This window comes from Balaenoptera ricei, chromosome 8, assembly GCF_028023285.1.
Source record: "Balaenoptera ricei isolate mBalRic1 chromosome 8, mBalRic1.hap2, whole genome shotgun sequence".
NCBI classification, from domain to species: Eukaryota; Metazoa; Chordata; class Mammalia; order Artiodactyla; family Balaenopteridae; genus Balaenoptera; species Balaenoptera ricei.
In genome coordinates, this window is record NC_082646.1 from 34086541 (window position 1) to 34108608 (window position 22068).

General features: G+C 35.9%; 1 protein-coding gene across 13 annotated transcripts in view; it reads right to left on the reverse strand.

Annotated features, from left to right (window-relative positions):
* Positions 1-22068, reverse strand: part of YAP1 (Yes1 associated transcriptional regulator) — a 115398-nt gene that overhangs the window by 21075 nt on the left and 72255 nt on the right. For 3 of the 13 annotated variants that reach the window (XM_059930514.1, XM_059930519.1, XM_059930528.1), the window contains exons 4-5: positions 16464-16583; positions 1028-1221 (exon numbers count right to left, since the gene is read on the reverse strand). In XM_059930514.1, the coding sequence (XP_059786497.1) occupies positions 1028-1221; positions 16464-16583 (314 nt within the window). The remainder of the gene's footprint in view (positions 1-1027; positions 1222-16463; positions 16584-22068) is intronic. The other 10 variants (XM_059930517.1, XM_059930521.1, XM_059930515.1 and 7 more) reach the window with 5 other exon arrangements.

A 22068-nucleotide genomic window follows, 5' to 3' on the forward strand; every position in this document is an offset into this window, starting at 1 on the left:
TCTTCTAAACTTGGAATAGCCTGTATTGTTTTAAATAAAACATCTTAGATTCAGCAATACTGAAACATTTATCATTTGAGAAATACCGTATTGTGTATTCCCCTAGACAAATAATTCATTTAAAGTAAAAGATGTTTCTCCCCAAGTGATGTCCCAGAGTTTCCCCCTTAGTGAAATCCTCAGATATACAGTAGTCTGCAATTCCATGTACAGACATACCTCATCTTATTGCACTTTGCAGACACTGCAATTTTTTTTTAAACATACTGAAGGTTTGTGGCAACCCTGCGTCTAGCAAGTCTATCAGAGCCATTTCTCCAACAACATTTGCTCACTTCATGCCTCGGTGTCACATTTTGGTAATTCTCACAATATTTCAGTCTTTTTCATTGTTATTATATTTGTTATGGTGATCTGTGATCAGTGATCTTTGATGTTACTATTGCAAAAAGATGACTCACTGAAGGCTCACATGATGGTTAATATTTTTAAACAATCAAGTATTTTAAAATTAAGGTATTTAATTTTACATTAAATTTATTTAAATTTACGTTAAATTTTACAATAAACAATTTACATTGTTTATTTTAAGACATAATGCTATTGCACACTTAATAGACGACAGTACGGTGTAAACATTGATTTTCATATGCAACGGGAAACCAAAAAATTCATGTGATTCACTTTATTGTAATACTTGCTTTATTGTGGTGGTCTGGAACTGACCGGCAATATCTCCGAGGTATGCCTGTATATTTGAGGAAAAGCACCCTTTCTTCCTTCGATTTTTGCTTGACTGCAATGAATACGACCAAAACATCTCTTTGTGATACAGGTTTACAAGTTATAGCCTATGTGATCAAAGGCCAGTTAAGAAACTAAGACAACGAGAGCTGGACAGAATGTTTCTGTGTCACTCTAGTTTCACAGAAACAACATTCCTCTGTAACTAATAAATGCCAAAATGAAACACACCCAACTTTATGTAGGAAAACAAAACCCCAAGAGTGGAAGGCTGGTCTCTAACCTGTGGCCTCACCTGCCGAAGCAGTTCTTGCTGCTTCAGTCGCAGTCTCTCTTTCTCCATCTGCAACTGCTGCAGCCGCATCTGTTGCTGCTGGTTGGAATTGCCACCACCCATGACTCCTCCCTGAGGGCTCTGGGGGGCCAGGGGTGGTGGCTGTTTCACTGGAGCACTCTGACTGATTCTCTGGTTCATGGCTGAAATGAAACAGAAGATCTATCCTAAAAAACTAGCAAAGAAAAAGGATATTTAGTTATTCAAAAGCAACTGGGGATATTCAACATAGCCTTTTCTATAGTAAGACTAGAAATAACCTAAAAATCCACCCATAGTACAATGGTTACATTAATTTATTATTATTGTAGTCATCTTTGTCGTTATCCTAGGATGCAAGGCAGCCATAAGAGAAAAGAAACAAGCAACTCTAATAGGCAGTGACATGGAACAGTCTAAGACATACTAAGTTAAAAGCATAGTACAGAATAGATAGTATTAAAAAAAAGGGGGCAGGTGGAATATATATTACATGCATATCCAGAGAATCTGAATTGAAGGACAGCCAAGAAGCAATTAACATCTGTTGGTTCTGGACCTGGGGAACTGGATGACTAAAGGACCGAGTTCAAGAGAGACACTTTTTATAACTTTTCAAGTTTGAATAATGTGAATACATTGCTTATTATAAAATATAGTATATATTTAATTAAAAATAAATCTCTCTGAGACAAAGCATTCTAAGCAGTAAAGCTCATCAAGATTATTAATCTTTAAATATAACTCTAATAAATCAAGTAGATTAAATGATCTGATGCATGCTCATAATAAATTAAGCCTACAAGAATCTGGATGGGACTTCCCTGATGGTGTAGTGGTTAAGAATCCTCCTGCCGGACTTCCCTGGTGGCACAGTGGTTAAGAATCCGCCTGCCAATGCAGGGAACACAGGTTCGAGCCCTGGTCCGGGAAGATCCCACATGCCGCAGAGCAACTAAGCCCGTGTGCCACAACTACTGAGCCTGCACTCTAGAGCCCACGAGCCACAAATACTGAGCCTGTGAGCCACAACTACTGAAGCCACGTGCCTAGAGCCCGTGCTCTGCAACAAGAGAAGCCACTGCAAGGAGATGTCCGTGCACCACAACGAAGAGTAGCCCCTGCTCGCCGCAACTAGAGAAAGCCTGAGCGCAGCAACGAGGACCCAATGCAGCATCAATCAATCAATTAATCAATCAATAAATTAAAAAAAAAAAAAAAAAAGAATCGGCCTGCCAATTCAGGGGACGTGGATTTGATCACTGGTCCAGGAAGATCCCACATGCAGCAGAGTAACTAAGCCCATGCGCCACAACTACTGAGCCTGCGCTCTAGAGCCCACGAGCCACAACTACTGAGTCCGCGAGACACAACTACTGAAGCCCGTGTGCCTAGAGCCTGTACTCTGGAACAAGAGAAGCCACTGCAAGGAGATGCCTGTGCACCGCAACGAAGAGTAGCCCCCGCTCACCGCAACTAGAGAAAGCCTGAGCACAGCAATGAGGACCCAACGCAGCCCAAAATAAATAAATAAATAAATAAGTTAATTAACTAATTAAAAAAAAAAAAAAAGAATCCGCCTGCCAATGCAGGGGACACGGGTTTGATCCCTGGTCCGGGAAGATCCCACATGCCGTGGAGTAACTAAGCCCGTGTGCCACAACTACTAGCCTGCGCTCTAGAGCCCGCGAGCCACAACTACTGAAGCTCGCGTGCCTCAAGCCTGTGTTCTGCAACAAGAGAAGCCACCACAATGAGAAGCCTGCACACTGCAATGAAGAGTAGCCCCCGCTCACTGCAACTAGAGAAAGCCTGCACACAGCAAGGAAGACCCAATGCAGCCAAAAATAAATAAATACATAAACAAACAAATAAATAAATTTATTTAAAAAAAAAAGAATCTGGATGGCATAGATTGGTCTCATTCAACAGTTCAGGTAGTCATTGTTATTTTTTTAGTTGAACATATAATATACCATTTGACAATTAGAAACAGACTGGATTCCTACACTAGTGAATTTCTGTCACTGATACAACATTGACCAAACTGTGGATTGTGGTAACCCTGGTGAACAGATGGAAGTTTTATTATGTGAGAATGGCAATAAGAATGATGTATCACCTTTTCAGACACATATTCAACTTTTTAAGGTGAAATTTCAGGTCATTGTTTCTACTAAATGTTTAATACATACTGACCAAAGAAAACCTCTGGCCCAAATGACTTCACAAACACTCGAGGAAGAAATAACACTAAACTTATACAACCTTTTCCAGAGAACAGCAAAGAAGGAAACTCCACAACACCTTTGAGACCAGCATAACCCTAATACCTTACAAGGACATTAAAACAAAGAAAAATTACAGATCACGTTCTCTCATGAACCTTGCTGCCAAAATCTGAAATGACATTCACTGACAGCTCTCATGACATACTGGCTCCCAGCCAAATGGCAAACTCCTTCTGGTGATTTTTCACGTGTCCTCTGTTGAAGCCACAGAGGCTGCTTGGTAAATGCCAACTTTTCTTGGAGGCTACTTGACCAAACCTCCCCAGCCTTCCCCAGAGTCTGCCATCTGCATTAAGTATCATCTTCTTTCAGGGCACACTGCCCTGGGACATTTGTTTACTGACATTTCTCACCTGATTGTAATTTTTTATTTACAAATTTGTATCTTCTCTTAGACTGGAGTGCCATAGGAGTGGGGAGAGTATCCTAATTGTGTATATATTCTCAGTGCCTAGTCCAGCATCTTTGCACAAAACTTGTGCTGAAAAAAACACTGTAATGTTTCTAAGTCAGTTAAGTATTCACTGAGGCAGAAATTTAACTATTTAATATATGATAATATAGAAATCCTACCAATTTCCCCTTAGACTGACCAACTCTTCCATGAGGCAGCATAACATTGATATAGAACCAAGGATATTAGAAGAAAGGAAAATTACAGACCAACTCTCTCCTAGAACACCTTGGTTCAATTCAACCTACTGAGATATTTATATAAGGTGATGGTATTTTTGTTCTTACTCTTCCCCTCAATTTTTTCTGTATTTCTTTTTCTAACTTCTTGAGTTGAACTTACTTAGTTTAAGTCTTTTCTTAGAGCATTTAAGTCAATAAATTTACCTTTAAGTACAGTTTTTCCTGCATGTCATACAGTTGAAATAGTATGTAAAATTCATGATTGTTCTACCCCAAATATCTGTAATTTCTATTGTGATTTCCATTTAACTCATGAGTTACTTAGGAGTACACTTTTATACTCTCAAGCATACATTTAAATTTTTAAAAATAATTTCCATAAATAGAGAAGCAGAAAAAATAATATAGATTATGAATCCTCATGTAGTCATCATCCAGGTTCCCAATGATCAATACATAACCAATTCTGTTTTACATCTATTCTCATCGACTTTTCCCTCAATTATTTTCAAGCAAATAATACAGCATTTCATCCATAAATAATCACAATATGTATCATTCGGGTTTTTGCTTAGATTCTTAGATCTTATAACTATATTTTCTGTCTGATGCTGAAAAATTTGCTTCCAATAACATTAATATGTATTATCCTTCTATACATATGCAAGTATTTCAAAATAACATACAACCGACTATTAAAGTTATGATCAACAAAATGATTATTAAAAGTTTGGTCCTTAAGATATTTCATTAGGTGTATCCAGCCAAATCACTGTGGTTAAGTGTCATCTGAAATAATTCTTCTCTGTGTGACTCGGCCAACTCAATATACAGGCTCACTTGTGGCGATGTGCTTCTGAATTTCAGACACTGGCTTTACTTGCCACTCCCCACTGCCCCTAGCAGTTTGTTTATTCCGTTTTTAAAAATCAAAGCAAACACACAAGATACGGTAGCATACCATACCATTCTTAGATATATGGTGGCATACTCTTAATACTTAACTTCATTTTGCCTTTTTGCTAATAACACATCCTTGAGACTACTCCAAAGCAGTATATAGAGGTTCCCCCCACCACCCCATTTTCTTTTAAAAATAGCATAGTATTTCATTCAACTAATTTCCTGTTAGGTACCACAGTTTCAATTATAACCTATATGTTTAATAGCTGGTAGAGCAAGCCATATTTTTTTTGAAGCTAACTTTTTATTACTGGGATCTAATTTTATTGCTTTGTGGTTAAAAGAATCTGGTCTGTATACTGATTCTTGAAATTTGTGACTTGACATGTGGTCAATCCTTGCTTTCGTACCAGGTCAGGGCCAGCCGGCTGCAGGCCTGGCTTTCACCATTGAGAGTGTTTCATGTATCTCTCTTTCTTTGTTCTTAACACTTTGAGTTCCTGATATCCTGACTGGCTGACTGGTCCCTCGCCCTGCCCTTGCTCACTGCTTTGTGTGGTTTTGTTTTCTGACCAACAGAGATTTTTTTTTAAATTTATGATCCCAGTTAAGTCTTTCTGGTTATCTCTTTTAAATGTTTTGTCTGGCATAGCAGAGAAGGGATGTCAAAAAAAACATGACTCGCTGCTTCATATTGTTCAAAGCCTTATTAATCTCTTTTATGGCCAAAAAAAAAAATATCATATTTATAAAATGTCTTTACAAAGAATAAATGGCTAAAACCTCAATAATTATGGCTTATAGTTAGTATTTTACAGGGGAATGGATAGAAAAAAAGCCAAAAAATTTTAATGGCTAAGATTTGCCAATCAATAACCTCATTTAATACAATTGCTTATACCTTCCTGTCACCAACATTATTAGATGCACAATTGACAGGCCTCATAGTATGATATAAAAAATATGGCCTTTAGAGTCAAACAAACCATGATTAGAGTTGGGCACACCAGTTCATAGTTCATCTAATCCTCAGTTTCCTCAGCTATCTATACCTGCGGACATTAACATCACCCTTTTGGATCACTGTGGGGCTTATAAGTAATATGTAAAGCATCTATTATAGTCCTGGAATACAACAGATGCTTTAAAAATGTTAGCCTCCTCCCTTTTCCAAATAGTTCTTTCTAAACTTTAAGATTACCAGTCCTGCAGATAATCATCTTGGCTTGAATTCCCATACCTTCCCTCCCCCATCCTTCCACTTCACCATGCCACTCACTGTTTCTAAGTATTCTATGATTCATAAAGACATGCATATTTATCTTTCCTGTAAGATCTAAACAGAAAAAAATAGGTGGGGGAGTTTGAGCCTTAGCCTAACCTCCCTAGGGATCCTTCTCTTTTGGTGAACATGTTCTTGGCATTCCCAGAGGGCACTCAACATATTTATTTTCCCAAAGAGATGTTTTCATACATTGTGTTATGTCAGGTTCAATCATACGAGTTAAATATGAATTGGGGGACTGATCTGAGTATCTATCACATATGGTGAACATCTCACAAACTGAGGCCTAGTGCAAACAACTACTGGGGAAAAAATGTTTTCCATTCCAAGCAGTTAAATAAATTAAAAAATTTTAAAAACTGCTGGGAAATAACCCATTAGTAAGTGTTGAAATGATAAAATATGATTGACTTCAAAACAGATTCTAGAGCTATACAATGTTAAATATTTCATCTACTAAGAAACATTTTTAAAAAAGCTCTTGAGCTTTCCATACTGGATTTTTATTAAGTAATATAGCATTTAACAAGTTAATGTAAATATTTACTCCTTGTGAAAACTAATTGGACAATAACAGTACTGCATGAAAATAAACAGGTAAATATCCTCTGCTTCCCACCAGTTTCTCAGAATTAGATACCATTAGCAGTAATCATTAATGACAGTGACCACTGCTGATGGCACACTCAATTGGTTGGGAAGGTCTTTTTCAAATCTAAGCTTATCTGACTATTAAAAACCACAGAAAGCGAAAAATAGGGTATCAAAAGATGGAGTAAGAACTCCACAGAATTAAACAGAAATTTGCACAAAATACGCAATAGAAATAGTCTCTCTGGCTAATAATGCTGAGCACTTTTGGCTGTGTTTACCTAAATGCTGTTACCTATGGATACAAGCAGTGCTACAAGTTTCCATATAAAGAGCTCACTTAAATGACCAATTCAAACAACTGTGTTTATCTACTGAAGCTGGGATTTCTTCTCTTCAGAAGCATCCTGTTCTTTACCTTCTATCTCAAGCATTTCAACAAAGCACAGAGCAGTGCACCCACATGGGGTGCAGCAGAGACCTCACAAGCAGGCAAGAAACAAAACAGGCTTTGTTTCCTGGGGGAAGGGGGCAGGGCAGCTGAAAAAGAAAAGAACTGCATTACCACCTTCTTCCCCTCCATGACCAACTACCAAAATCCCAATGTTTCCAGTTTTAACAAAATTTCTAAAAGGTAAAGGAGAAAACAAATCCCTAAAATATGACAAATTTTTTTTAAAAATGCTATATTTTAAATTCAGCGTCTGCTGCCTGGACTATGAAATAGTAACTATTTCAAGTTTTTCTTAACCAATCAGTCCTGACAGCTTTATGGTAGCAAATCATACACTCAGCAATTACTGAAAAATAAGAGACCACCTTCTCAAAAACAAAGGAGGTCATCACCAGGGGTTCTTTCCAGATTTTATTCTAAACATCTGAATTTTCAAACTTCAGACAAATTTTAGATTTGCATAATTTGTATCTTCAACCTTGGAATATTACAAAGTACTACAGATGTCGTAATCAATCACAGACTTCGAGATAATAAATTCAATCCTAGTAACCTCATTAAGTGTAAATTTAAAATTAGAAATTTTTTTTGAACTTTTAAAACATTAACTCACATCAAATCTCCCACAACACAAGAAAGCACCTTTTTACTTTGTCTAATATTTTATCAAGTTTCAGATATTACATGGTTACATGTTAGAATGGCTATATTAGTTTGTTTATAACATTTAGAAACAAATTTTAGGTTTTTCCCATACCTACAAGGGTACTTAAGACTGTAAAATTGTAGGCTTATTAAAAGAAATGAATGCTTTTCTAAAAACACAAACTAACAGGCCAACTCTGCCAGTCTTAAAACAGTAAAAACAAAACACAAAACACCCACTGCTAGCTAAGTATTTCAATATGACCTAGGGGATTGAATTGTCTACAAAAAGTTGCTACTAACTGGCACAATAATTTATGTATTTAAATATAAAATGATGGTTTTTTCAGTGAAAATTACTTACTATTTGATTCACACTGAAAATCTGTCTCTTGCAAAAGGAGCAAAAGGCCAGGGTCCTAATCTCATGACTGAATATACCTTTTTATTATCAATATGCAAAAGACATCTCCCAACACTCAATTAAGCTATACCTAGATGATAACACCATGCCCAGGAATGACTTTTTAAAAAAAGTTATACTGAGATATTTCACCCCTTTGGTAATTTTAATATATTCATAGAATTGTATAACCATCACCACTATCTAATTTCAGAACACTTTCATCATCCCCAAAAGAAACCCTGTATCCTTTAGCAGTACACGTCCTATTGCCCCTCCCCCAGTCCCTGGTAACCATTAATCTACTTTCTGTTTCTTTGGATTTGCCTATTCTGAACATGTCATATATATGGAATCAATTTTGTGACTGGCTTGTTTCACTTAATATGCTTTCCAGATTCATCCATGTTACAGTATGTATCAGCATTTTATTCCTTTTTATTACCAAATAATATTCCATTGTACAGATATGCTACATTTTGTTAGTCTGGTAATCAACTGATGGATATCTGTGTAATGTTTGGCTACAAACATTCAAATGTGCAGGTTTTTGTGTGCACATATGGTTTCCTTTCTTGGGCAATATATATCTAGGAATGGAATTGCTGGGTCATATGGTAACTATATGTTTAACTTTTTGAGGAACTGCCAAACTGTTTTCTAAAGTGGCTGCATCATTTTTCAATCACATCAGCAATGTATGAGGGTTCCAACTGCTCCATATTCTGGTCAACACTTGTTAATGCCTGTCTTTCATTTTAGCCATCTTACTGAGAATAAAGTGGCATCTCATTGTGGTTTTGCTTTGTATGATGTGGTTACAGTTAACCTCCTCTAAAACTCTACCCCAGGTCTTACCATAGGCAAAGTAATCTCTCCCTCCCACACTCTGTACTTCTCTCCCTTACCAAGCATCAACCTCCAGGCCCCCCAATCTGGGTTAAAGTATTTTAATCTTTAAACTGTTCAAAAATATCAATAACATCTTTTTTTTAGGTCAATTCGACACTGTCTTCCTTCAACCACCTATCAAAAGTCTGGCATGAAAATTTATTATAATGGTATTTTTCAAACAATACAATTGAGAATGGAGCTTAAAAAACGTTCAACAGGACATTTTCTCCTCATCACCTCATTAAGCAGTTTGGGGCAGGACACAGGAGTTGCTAAATGAGGTGAGGAGGAGAAGGGAGAAAGCGGTCTAACTAGCCTTCAGCTCTCTCTGTCCCCTGGATATAACTGTGTTTTTTCCCTCTACTATGAAAATAAAGTTTAAAGGCTAGTTTGGAGAGAAAGTACAGATAATGAATCTATTAGTCTAAAGAGAAGGGGAATAACATTTTAAAATCTACCTGCCACCTTGAATTCATGTTAGATTAATGAGTAAACAGTTCCATTAATAGCTTTATTCCTAATTACATATAATGTATTACTATTAATCCTCTTGCCCTAGTGGAATTTATAATTTAGAAGAGATGAATCCGAGTTCTGACTGATAAGCACAAAAACTGGCCCTTTTATATAGTGTAGAGCTTGACTGGCTTCTTCTTACCTTTTAATGTCCCTCACAGCACCTTATTTATTATCCCTCATTGTACTTAACACATTTTATAATAATTATTTATTTTGTAGCCGACAACCCCCTGCCCGCCTGCTAGCATAGTACCTGGTACATAACTGGCATTCATCTGTTGAATGAGTAAATAAATACTCAAATAGTTTCTATCCCTAGTTAGTAGGATGCTATTAGTAATACACAGGAGAATCTCCAAGCTGAAGCAAGTCCAGAATGAGTTCTGAAGCGACCTCAGCAACCAGGGTAGCAGAACAACATGAGTATAAAACAATGCAAAGAATATGAACCACTCTCTTCTAAATCATTCCAATTTATTTCAGCAGAAATCTATTTGACTTTTCCCTCAAGAAGTCTATAATCTCTTTTTCTGTTTCTTATAACTGACTCTCTGGGTTGTCACAAAAAGTGACATCACCAAATGGCTCTCTTCTCCAGCACATTTTATAAGATACTTGCTATTAATGCAGAGTTGATACAAATATAACTTGAAACATAGTTTTCTTTTAAAAATGAATTAAGTTTTCTTGTGTTTGATGTGAGGGGCTTGAGTAACACAAATAAACCATTAATTTAAATTATCATTCAGTGACTTTAAGTTTTAAAAATTCTATATGAAAAACTTATTATGTAAACAAAGAAAAACAGCTCTTCACTGTATAATTATTTGTATCATTGAACCATCGTCAAGTAGAAACTACGCATTAATTTAACTTCATTAACATGTATGTCTATTCACCCTTGGCAAGTAGGAGAGACTGCATACCATGATTGATAAACTATTTTGACACCATCCTCCTGACTGTAACATTAAAAAAAAAAAAAAAAACTAAACTGCAAACCTCAAATATTGAACTAATTTTGATATTCTATAACCTTACGTATTAAAATGTTCATTTCAGTTAGCGTCTGTTTTTTAAGTAAAAAAAAAAAATGTAGTGACAGCAAAAATGAGTAACAATCTCCAACAGTATGTTTTAAAGAGGACTTCACTAAGCACATGGCCTAGAATTATACTTCAAATCAGCTTACATCAGGCTTCCTAACATGGTAACTTTATGAGAGTTCTAAATTTTAGAAACAAAGCATACCAAAAATGCATCATCTTTAAGGCAGTAAAGCATGCATGTTTAAACTCCTGTATGTGTCAGAGCTTGATAGCGCGGACAAAACTTACCTATTCCATCTAGCGCTGCCCATCCCCCATCAGATTTGTTTGCCTGGGCATACCCACCATGTGATAAGGCTTATCTTTAAAGGTTGAAAGATTTCCTGGTCTCCTCTTCAAAAGTAATTCCCAGCTGTGACCAGAGGGCCAAAAGCTAAACTTAAGTGGTGCAATAAATAGTTCAAAAATATCTCTGAAACCTCAGTGCACTCAAATCCATAAAGCTATTGAGAAGTAACCTTAAGCAAGGATCCAAAGCAGTCACTGAAGAATTCATAATCTAGCACATTGTATTAAATTAATTAAGGACTGGAAATATTCTTAAAAGCATCTAGTATATGAATCCAATTAAGTCAAGAGAAGTCAGGTATCTTTCTGAATGAGTTGGTTACACTGTTGATACCAGAAGAACTTGGGTCTCTTGATTCCCAATTGAGTAGGTAAATTTTTCTACAACACAATTTAATTCATTTGAATTCACATGTAGAAAAGAGGATGCTAGCTAACTTCTTCTAATGGATTTTTGGAGGGCATATAAAATGTCAGGTCAGAGCAATGTCATAACTATTTTTCTCACTGGATAATGTACATTTAAAAACTACATTGAGTATCACATTTAAAGAGGCATCCAGAGAAGGGAAGTAAACCGGTAAAAAACTCAGAACTCTTAATGCATAAAAAAACTGGAGAAACCACAGTTAAAAGAGAACACTCTGGGATTAGAAATGTATTCACAAATCTGAAGGGAAGTAAATTTCTGAGTAATAAAGGGACACATATTTTCTGGTCATTAGAACCTTCCTTAAACAGAATGGACTGCCTTCTAACGCGGTAAGCTCCTAGTCAAGGGAAAGGGAAAGGTCAAAGGTGAGGCTGGAAGGTAATCTCTTAAGGATATGGTAGAGGTGAGGCATGATAATTCATCTAGATGGCTTCACCTCTGTAATTGGAAACTCATTACCTTTGGGTAATTTCCTCAAGATGAGGCACAATACAATATATAAGTAAATGCTTCAACCATTGTCATCTTCCTCCCTCTGAAATTTCTGTGTGTTAGTATTGGTGACTAAGGTGTGCTTCTGAAAAGATTAACTGCATGTAATCTAAATTTCTTTAAAATTCTGGGTGTCAAAAGATCAAGTCCAGATTCTAGTTCTGTCACTTAACTATATAACCATGGGTAAGTCACAATTTCCCTAGATCTCAGAGAAACTCAGATTTGGGGCAAAATCCCTACCTCTACCAGTATTTTTTTAAAAATATATGTTGGTGGCTTGGGGAGTCACAAGGACTGGGTGGCACTATGGCATTTAGTGGGCAACAGTCAGGGATGTTGAATGTTCTTCAGTGCCCAGGATACACCCTCCCTCCTCCTTTGAGAAATGTTGATTAGAAGAATTACAAATTCCTTTTTAGGGTCAAATTGTATGAGGTTTATTTGTTTTAAGAAGTTTTAGTTAGCAACAGCTCTATTTACCCAAAACACACTGAAACATCTTTTTCTCCCTACCCTAAGTAGTTAATATAATTCACAACCAAATACTGACATTTTAGGATCACCAGGCAAGATTTAAAAGAGGGTAAGGAAAACAAAACAAAAAAACAAACAAAGAACTTGTTTTTAATGCACGAATATAAAGAGACTTGCTTCAATAAAATTCAAATGATTTGATGTTGGTATTCTAGGTACCCAAGACTCCATTCATGGAGTTACAGATTTAGTTTCTACAGCCTTTAGTGTTTTATCCTACCTCTACTAGAACAGACTTAGGTACATTTAGGTACATTTTCATCAAAAGTAAAATATTACTTATAACAGCTATCAGAAATATTTAGTCTTCAAGGAAAAAGGTTAATGAATGTCTAAACAGTTAAAAAATTTAACAGACCTTTAATTATTGATGCAAAATATTTAACTTTGATAAGAAAGATGTGCTGAACAACTTTTGGCTTTTGACTTAATAGCAAGTTTTGGGAAACTTTGAAACCAAGGACCAAAATCAACACCTAGGTTTTAATTAGCTGTGACATTTCCATGCACAGAATTTCTATGCACAGAATTGTTGATAGTAATTATAAAGGATATTCTGAATTTGCCAACTAGGTTGTTTATTACCTCCTTTAAGTCTCAAAAGATACACCTTTTAATCCAAATCTCTAGTTCCAGTTATTTTATTTACACCAAACGTGTTTTTAATTCCAGTGGTACCATCAGCACTTATTTCCAGAAACACAGATTCTAACACTACTTATTATGTCCTTTTATATAAACAGGGACAACAACATTACATAAAAGATCAGTTCATTGACCATTAGTATTCTGGAATAGATTTTTCATTCTGAAAAACAGGAATTATAATTTTTGTGTATGTTTTCATTAGGGCTTTTACTGGAAAATATTCAAATGGCTATTATTATGTAAAACAGTAAATAATTTTACAACATACAAGAAAATATTTCAACCTGAGACTCTTCATGTTTGTAAGTATAAAATCTCTAGGAAAAAGAGTGTTAATAAGAAATAATTTAATGACCTGCATAATACTCAAGCATCAACTTTCTTTAATACAGTGTAAAAACATTCCTGATATGATTCCTTAAAAACAAATAAAAGCCCTCCTTTTTTCGAAGTCAGTAAATATCAGCTAATTCTTACTGGCACTGGATGTCACTTCATGATTTGTTACAAATTACTAATCAATGCTGTAAAATAATATAAATGTCAACGATATATAGTTTTTAGGGAGGGGAAAGATAAGGGTATGGGATTAAGAGATACAAACTACTATGTATAAAACAAACAACAAGAATACATTGTACAGCACAGGGAAATAGTCATTATCCTATAATAACTTTAAATGGAGTATAAGCTTTAAAAATGTTGAATCACTGCTATACACCTGAAACTAATATTGTAAGTCAATGTAAAATAAAAACTCCAATAAAATTTTTTTTAAAGATACATAGTTTTTAAATGTTAAAGAATAAAAAATCAGATAAAAAAGAAACAATGCATAACTAATTATTTAATTTCCTGAATTTATATTACATGGATAATTTATTAACTTCATGTGGGATGTGAATTATTCTAAATATAATTATTCTAAAGCATCTGATAAAGAACAGAAATATAAAAGAGGCTGGTGTTTGAAGGAGGTGAGTGATAAAGTCAAGCTTATCAGATGTAAAGTGTATCTTCTACTCTAAAATGTCAAAAGACATAGGTCAACTTGACTTAAGGTAAAAAATGGTAAATACTTTCATATAGATTTGGGGAATACAGGAAAACAAATTTCACAACCATGAAGGCAATAACCTGTCATTTGTTGGTGTCTGCATGGTTCAAAGGGTCAGAAAGGGGATAGTCTATATTTTTTTGGCAGATAAAGTGCAATCCACCATAGAACTTCAGATTTCAAGGAAAACTCCTTCAAATTCAGCAGCTAACAGCTTGTCTCTATTTGCTGTCACTCTGGATCAGAGAAATCCACACTTTTTTTTTTTCCCTTTCCTGCTCCCCTTCAGTTACACTTGAGCTCTCTGACTGAAAAGGTCTGGAACAGATTAAAAGTCGGGCCTCAAAATAAAAAGCTTTGGCATGTTGTCAAGCCTGTCTGGAATACACATACACAGTGGGCCCAAAAAGGGAAACTAAACGCAGTAAGAGTATTTTATGAAAACTTTTCTTGGCATAGCTAACTGTACGCCGTGTGTACATATGTGTTGAAGGTGGGAGGGAGATTATCATTATTTTTTTTTGGTATTTTCTCCCATTTAAAGCAAAAGACCAAGCTGTGGGTGTAATTAATGAATCTACTTAAGCTCACAGCCAAGTTGTTTTATTTCATTTTTTATTAACTGAAAATACTTAAAAAAAAAAAAAAAGCTTTGTTCCAATTGCTGATTTCTACAGTTAGCTAAGAGTTAATCATCATTTTTCATAATCTCGTGTAGAGGGAAAAAAATCCCACAGTACCATTTTTTAAAATTTCCAAAACATGGACAAGCAGAATTCATTTCATTAACGATGATTTAAGGAAACATGTCTGTTATCGTTCTAGTCCATACAAATGGCAACATTTATTAAATTCTCTACCTTACTTGGTTTCCTGTTTCAACCACAAGGGCTTATTCAAGCATTAAATAGAATCTGAAGTTGCAAATTATTAACATGCCACATTACTTTTTTAACACTCAAATAGGTCTTGAAACTCAAAAGGCTATAGCATTTAAGCCAAACCGGATATCTGTCAAAATGACAGTCTCTGCCCTGATCCCACCTTTGACTTTACTTGAATAGGGGATTCAATCAGTTCATAAAGCTGACCAATCAGTGAGCTTGGGGCAAACCCAAATGTTGGGGTTTTAAAAAGGTATACATATAGATATAGGAGAACTGCTCAGAACGTTCCTGACGGGGAAGTTATTTTACCCAACCAGCTCTGGATAGAGTTTTTCTTTCTCTTTTTCCCCCAGGACTGTGTTTTGATGGCATTCACAGAGTTAATTCCTTTTTCCCATAAGGGCCCCACAGTTGTTGTTAGGTCAACCCCTGTAAAGCTTCAAAGGTTCCGAGTTCCCTCAGTCTGACCTACTCAGTGATCTGCACATTGTTTTCATTTAGCTGCATCCAGTCCAAGACGAAAGCTTTAAAACCACAATGATCTGCTCCTTTTTAAATACATTTTTCCATGGCTTTGGAAAAATGTCTCAGAAACCCAACTGAAGAAACTGAAAACAGTGAAAAAAATATGTGTAAAAAGGCCCTAAAGAGCTTGTATACTATTATCAAAATATGCACATTCGGGAGGGGAGTATTTCTTTGTGCAAATGGTGATTTTTGTCATTTGATTTGGAGGGAAATATGGCTTTTTTTGGGTTTGTTTCCCAAATGAAAAACAAAGGAAAAACCCCCTTTACTTAAAAAGGGGGGGGGGGGGCAGAAGCGAAGAGAAGGAAAAAAAGGCTTTCATTGGTCTATCTCTAGGGTGACAGGGGTACCCACCCTCCCTTAGGATGGAAAACATTATAATACCCTGGCACAGGATGGTACTCATTGCTCTCTTAAGTTAAGCATAAGCAGACACCACGTTACTGACAAAAGTTGATATCCCAGGTTTTAGATGAAGCGACAGACTGATTATTTCTGTGGCTAGAAAGATCATTTTAAACACGATCACTGTGTTTCCCAAAAATGTGAAAGGAACAGTGAGTCTGGTTAGTAAACCACCACAACATTCCTCCAACCCCATCCCAAGAAGTCCAAGCTAAAAAGCTGATTTAGACCTGAATTTCTCAAGTTTAAAGTGAAAGGTATAAAAACAGTACTTGGATAAGTTGGATGGGCAGTCATTTTTTAAAATTATAAAGCAGTGCAATTTAATTTAAATGTACCTTCCCAAATTCACATACCAAAAAACAGTAATCAAAAATATCTAAAAAGATTTTGAGATGAACCTTTACCAAAACGAGGGTCAAGCCTGGGGTCTAGCCAAGAGGTGGTCTTGTTCTTATGGTTTATATAGTATATTTCTCCATCCTGAGTCATGGCTTGTTCCCATCCATCAGGAAGAGGACCTATAAATACAGAAAAAAAATCACGGTTGGTTTTTAACTTGGTGCATCTAAAAAAAAAAAAAAAAGTGGGAGGGGTGCTAATTTAAAAAGAAAACACATCCTGACATAAAACAACTCATTAATGCAGAATTAACAATGTGTTCAGAGAAGAAAGGTAAACCTGTATACTTGATTCTTCTCCACTAAAAGGAAATTACCCAATAATAAAATCTACACTCCCAAAGACACAGATGTAAAAAAGGTCAGATTTTCGGAAAATGCTCTGGAAGTCATGACCCAAATAACTGTTATTAGTGTTAATATATGACATGGAGTGCTGCAGCTCAGGGACCATCCCCCAATCCAGTCAGTTTTGGGACAGTACCTTCGTAGAGACCCCAAAAGGTTCTTTAATAAGGAATATATGCAAGTGTTCTCAGAGTACCTACAGTATCATAAACATTCTGCTTAATATAAAGCACAGTTTAGCTAAGCCTGCCAAGTACCATTTATTTCCATTATTTATGTGACTGACTCACACCAAGAAAACTATAATAGAGAAAACATGGTTCAAAAAAGCTTATTCTTAAGCAGCCTGGAAGTTGCTAGGAGGTGGGGATTGTGCCTAGAAGTTTAAGTTTGTCAGAGACACGGGAAGGGGGCAGAGTAAACACCAAAACTGCTGGAAGGCAAATTTCTCAGGAAGAAAAAGAGAAGTGGTACAAATTTCAAAGCTACAGAGTGAGGAAGTAATACCTGGGAGATAGGGCTAAAGAATATAGAAAGTATAAGAAGATTATTCTATCTTTATGAGGGTAGGGAGGCTAGACAGTTGCTTTTAAGAGGTAATAGCAATGAAAAGAAAGGCCCAGTGTAAACTACTAAATTCAGGCAGATTTCCTCCTTGTCTCTCCCACTCCCCCGCTTCCACTTCCCACTCCCACCAGGACTCAGGAAAGGCAAAGGTAAATTGGGAGAGTCTGAGTAAATGCCTAAAATTTTCCATCTGTGGAGCAACACGAATTGACTGCTTACTGTGTGCCAATCACTGTGCTAAGTATATTAGGTACGTTAACTCGTTTAATCCTTACAATGACCAAGGACATAAGCAGTAAGTAGTACTATCTCCATTCTAATGGGGAAACTGAGGCACAGAGTGGTATAGTCGGTATATCACAAAGCTAGTGTCAGAGATGATACTCAAACTTAGCAGCCTAATTCCTGAGCCATTTTCCTCATAACAACACTTCTTTTTATTCACCTCCCACATCCAAGGTCAGAGCCTAAGTATGCTTCCTGTGCAAAAATGGAACAAGTTCCTTCTTTCTATACTGGCAGTCCAACACAGCCTTAAGAGTAACGCTGAAAGAGTAACTTTGGTTAAACAGACCGCTCACGCAGGCGCATGGGACCCAAGGCCCTAATTCTAGGCCAGTTTCGTTTGTATTAGGAAGAGACCAATTTGCTACTATAGTATCATCAAAGATCTACTTTGATGGGGTCAAAATCCTGTTAGGGAATGCAGGCATGTGGAACTGGAGTGTTCTGTACTCCTAGACAGGCCACAGGGGGAAGACCCTTCTCCAGTCCCGAATATGGAATTCTGCACACAATGCTAACCATGTCCAGAGTTGGACTTTGCTGCAGAAATCCCGTGTTTACTAAAAAGTGAATGGGAAGCAGACTTGTTTGACACATATAAATCAAACCAACCACTTTTCTCAGCAGCCTTCAGTGTCACTTTGGGTTCTATTTCCGCACTAGGAAGACAGAACTTCCAGAACTGAATATTAAGGGTTTGTTACTGACTTTAATTGCGAAGGTGGCTCAATTGTAAAATGCTTCTGAAAAACAAGTAATTAAAATTCTAACTTCCTAAGATATCATGATGATGAACAAGTCAACAGAAGTCACTGGATGCCTTTGGAAGCATCAACCCAATGGCCCTAACAGACCTCATTATAGCCTCCAAACCTGCCTCCTGAGTAAATGGATTCCCTACTTTTTTTGTTTTAAAACAATATCACTCTCTACCTTTGTTGTCTGAGTTAGAACCAAGAACAGTATCTGGGATACAAATCAACTTTCCCTTTCTGCTCCACCCACCCCATGCTGTAGACTCCACTTACACTCTCATTGATCTGTTGCAGTCCGTCTCTAAGAATTCAACCATCAATAATTTTCAGCTCTTTTTCGTAACCACTACAGACCTTTGTTCCTTGGTGTCTGACTTCTTATTTCCTCTCCTCATTCCAGTGTCTCCTATCAAACAGCCACCAGGGTTTTCTTCTTAAAATACTACCCAATCAACATTTATATGTTACTCACTGACTTTAAAAACGTTTCCCTTGCTCTCTACCATCAAAAGGAAAATGCCAGCTGGACTCATTTCTTAATAAGTCTTCTTCACACACCCAACCCTCACTCTGCTCCCCAAGTTCTCACAAAATCATGCCATCTCCTTGTATGTACTATTCGTGTTATCACAGACAGCCTTCTGCCCCATCTCTTATAAACTCTTATTCAACTTAAAAGAGAAAGCTCAGATGTCACCTCTTTGATTCAGCCTTCCCTGATTACCCCACATAAAATCATTAACTTCCTCTTCTACTCTGTATTAACGTTTTAACAGATAGAGCTGCATTTACTTGCTTACATGTCTGCCTTCCTGACAATGACCAGGCCACTTATCTTTTAACTCATGTCCAGTATCTGAGTAATTGCTCACTAGATATTCAATGGAAGAATGAATATCCTGCCTTCTAATACTTTGAACTTTCTATAAACAAGCTTAAAATCATATAGTACATATATGGGGTTGGCCAAAAAGTTCATTTGGGTTTTCCCATAAGATGTATATGGAAGATAAATATCACAAATATATCAAAAACTTCAAATTGTCTATGCATTCACACACTGACATGAGCCACAAACATTCCTTCACAGGGACTATACTCAGTAGCCTACCACAGAACGAGATTTTGTCAAAAACTATAAAACTTTTCATACAAAATCGTATTTATATATTTATAATTCATATACATGCCCTATCTGTGATTTTAAAAAAATAAAAGCTACACACTGTATAGACACTCTTAACTCATAGCTGTAGGCAACATTTTTGGATGGAATTTCTCCCCCAATAAAATCAATGGCATATTTTATGTACATGAAGGCTAAACTGCATAAAGACAGCTTCAGTTTCCCAGATATGCATCTCCTTTTAGGGCAGGTTTATAAATTTAAAAAGGCAAGAGAAATGTACACCTCAGAATCACTTTCTTAGCTACAAGAGTTGTCATGTAATTTCTGTGAAGTTTCTGATACATGCATTTATGTAATACTGGTATTGAAGGCAGTAAAGCAATATATACTTTTAATGTCATGGCCTAATAAAGGCTTCATTGTCATTCCAATCTGATTCTTGATATAGTGATTCATAACTTCTCTAAAAATTCAAATTTCAATGGGACACTGTGTTAAAGAGACTCTAAATAGATTTCTCAAAATATTTCCCTGAAATATCCTTTACATAAGACAAATTTCACTAACATTAGATTAAGTAAAAAGGGAAAAAAAAGAATTAAATATGGCACAAGATGTTACAGAAAAACCCAAAACAACTTTTTTCAATTAATAAGCTTATAAACAGAATATATGAATGACGTTATTAATCCAGTGTTTTTTGCACCTTAAACCTTTTGTTCATAAGTGTATTCACTTTTACAGTTCATTTGAAATTTTTAAAAAATGTTTAAGTTTTGTAGAAATGCATAATGGAAAAAGTGAAAGTTTCTTGTAATCTATTCCCCGGGGGAAAAACTGAACAACTTTAGTTTTGTGATATGTTCTGGATTTTTTTCTTGTGCACATTTTGTAACACACATGCATAACCACTGATGTCATGCTCTACCTGAACCATACTTGCTGTATTCACTTAATATATATTACAGACATCTTTTCTTAACACAACACATAAGTCTCTCTCATTCTTTTTAATGGCTTCACAGATCTTACTGCACAGATGTATTAGAATTCATTTATCCCTTTTCCCAGTGTTACATAGAGTTGTTTCTAAATTTTTTTTGCTGTTATAAATAATAGTGCAATGCACAACCTCTGGGGGGCAGCAATGGCAGCAGCACCTCTACCACTAACTAGCTCCATTACTACCATCACACACCATGTTCTTATCCATATCATACAGATGAAACACAGTTACATTCAGACAGATCACTTGTCCAAGGTAAACAATAAAGTAAGCTTCCCTAAGGTAAAGATTTAAACCCAGGCAGTCCGACTTCAGAGCTTCTGCTTTTAAACCATACAACACGCTGCTTCCCAAAGATATAAATACATTCCCCAAAACTTAGGCAGGTGTTTCCATACATTAAATTTGCAAACAATCAAAAACAAAGCTCTAACTAATTTTAGACATGAGGATATAAAGGAGAGCCAAGCCCGGTATACAAATAAAGAGCATAGTGATTTCTGCCTATTTTCTCATCATATTTCTAATTAAAGAATTAAATAATGTACATATGAAATAGAATAATTACTATATAATTAATTTTATAAGCACTCAAATTGATACCAAATATACATACTAAACACAAAAGAATGCTTTTATATTCACTTATGTTGTTCATTTAACATTGGATAAAAATTTAATGTTGTGTGTAAAGAGATGGTCTAAAATAGAATGTCCTCTTTATAAAAAAAAGAAAGCTACTACTGATAAAGGCAAAGGAGTAGAGGAGGAAAGATTACCTTTAAACAGCTTTGCACCACAATTGAATTCTCAGTAATAGGAAAAAGAAAACTGAAAAGAAACAAATCTTCTATCTTAAACGTGAACTAAATAAACAACAATCGATCTGGGCTTTATTCACACACAAAAAGAATTTTCAGTTAAATGCTCTCTCTTTAGAAGAAATTTGGTGACCTGATAATGCAGGTTTCTATGTCATTATGTTAAACTAAGCTAACTGCCGAATAACCATAAGAAGCTGAGAAAGCAAGAGTGATATATTTTCTGAATCATCAAGCTGCACAGGCTACTGAAAGTTTGATGCAAGCATCTGTTTGGGCTAGCGCTGGAATGGAGTAAGGTTAGTAAGTCTAAGGGGAAATCTAGGCTTCTCACAAAACTAGATTTATAATAAGAGGAGACTACAGGGACAGATCAAAATAAATGTAGAATGCCTTTGAGTTCAATTTACGTCTTGATTTTAGTGTCATAAATATTCTAACTTCTCCAAGAAGGAGTATATAAAATGAAGCAAACAGAAGTAGCAATATTTTATTTACTTAAGATAAATACAAGCTGAGCCCCATCCCTAGAATTTGTGACTCGGTAGGTTTGGGGTTGGGCCTGAAAATTCCCAGGTGATGCTGACGCTGCTGGTCTAAGGAACACACTTTTGAGAAACACTGACCTAAAAATAACTACTTAGAATCCTTTGGCTGGTATAGAACTGTTTCTTGAATTTATGTAACTTGTATA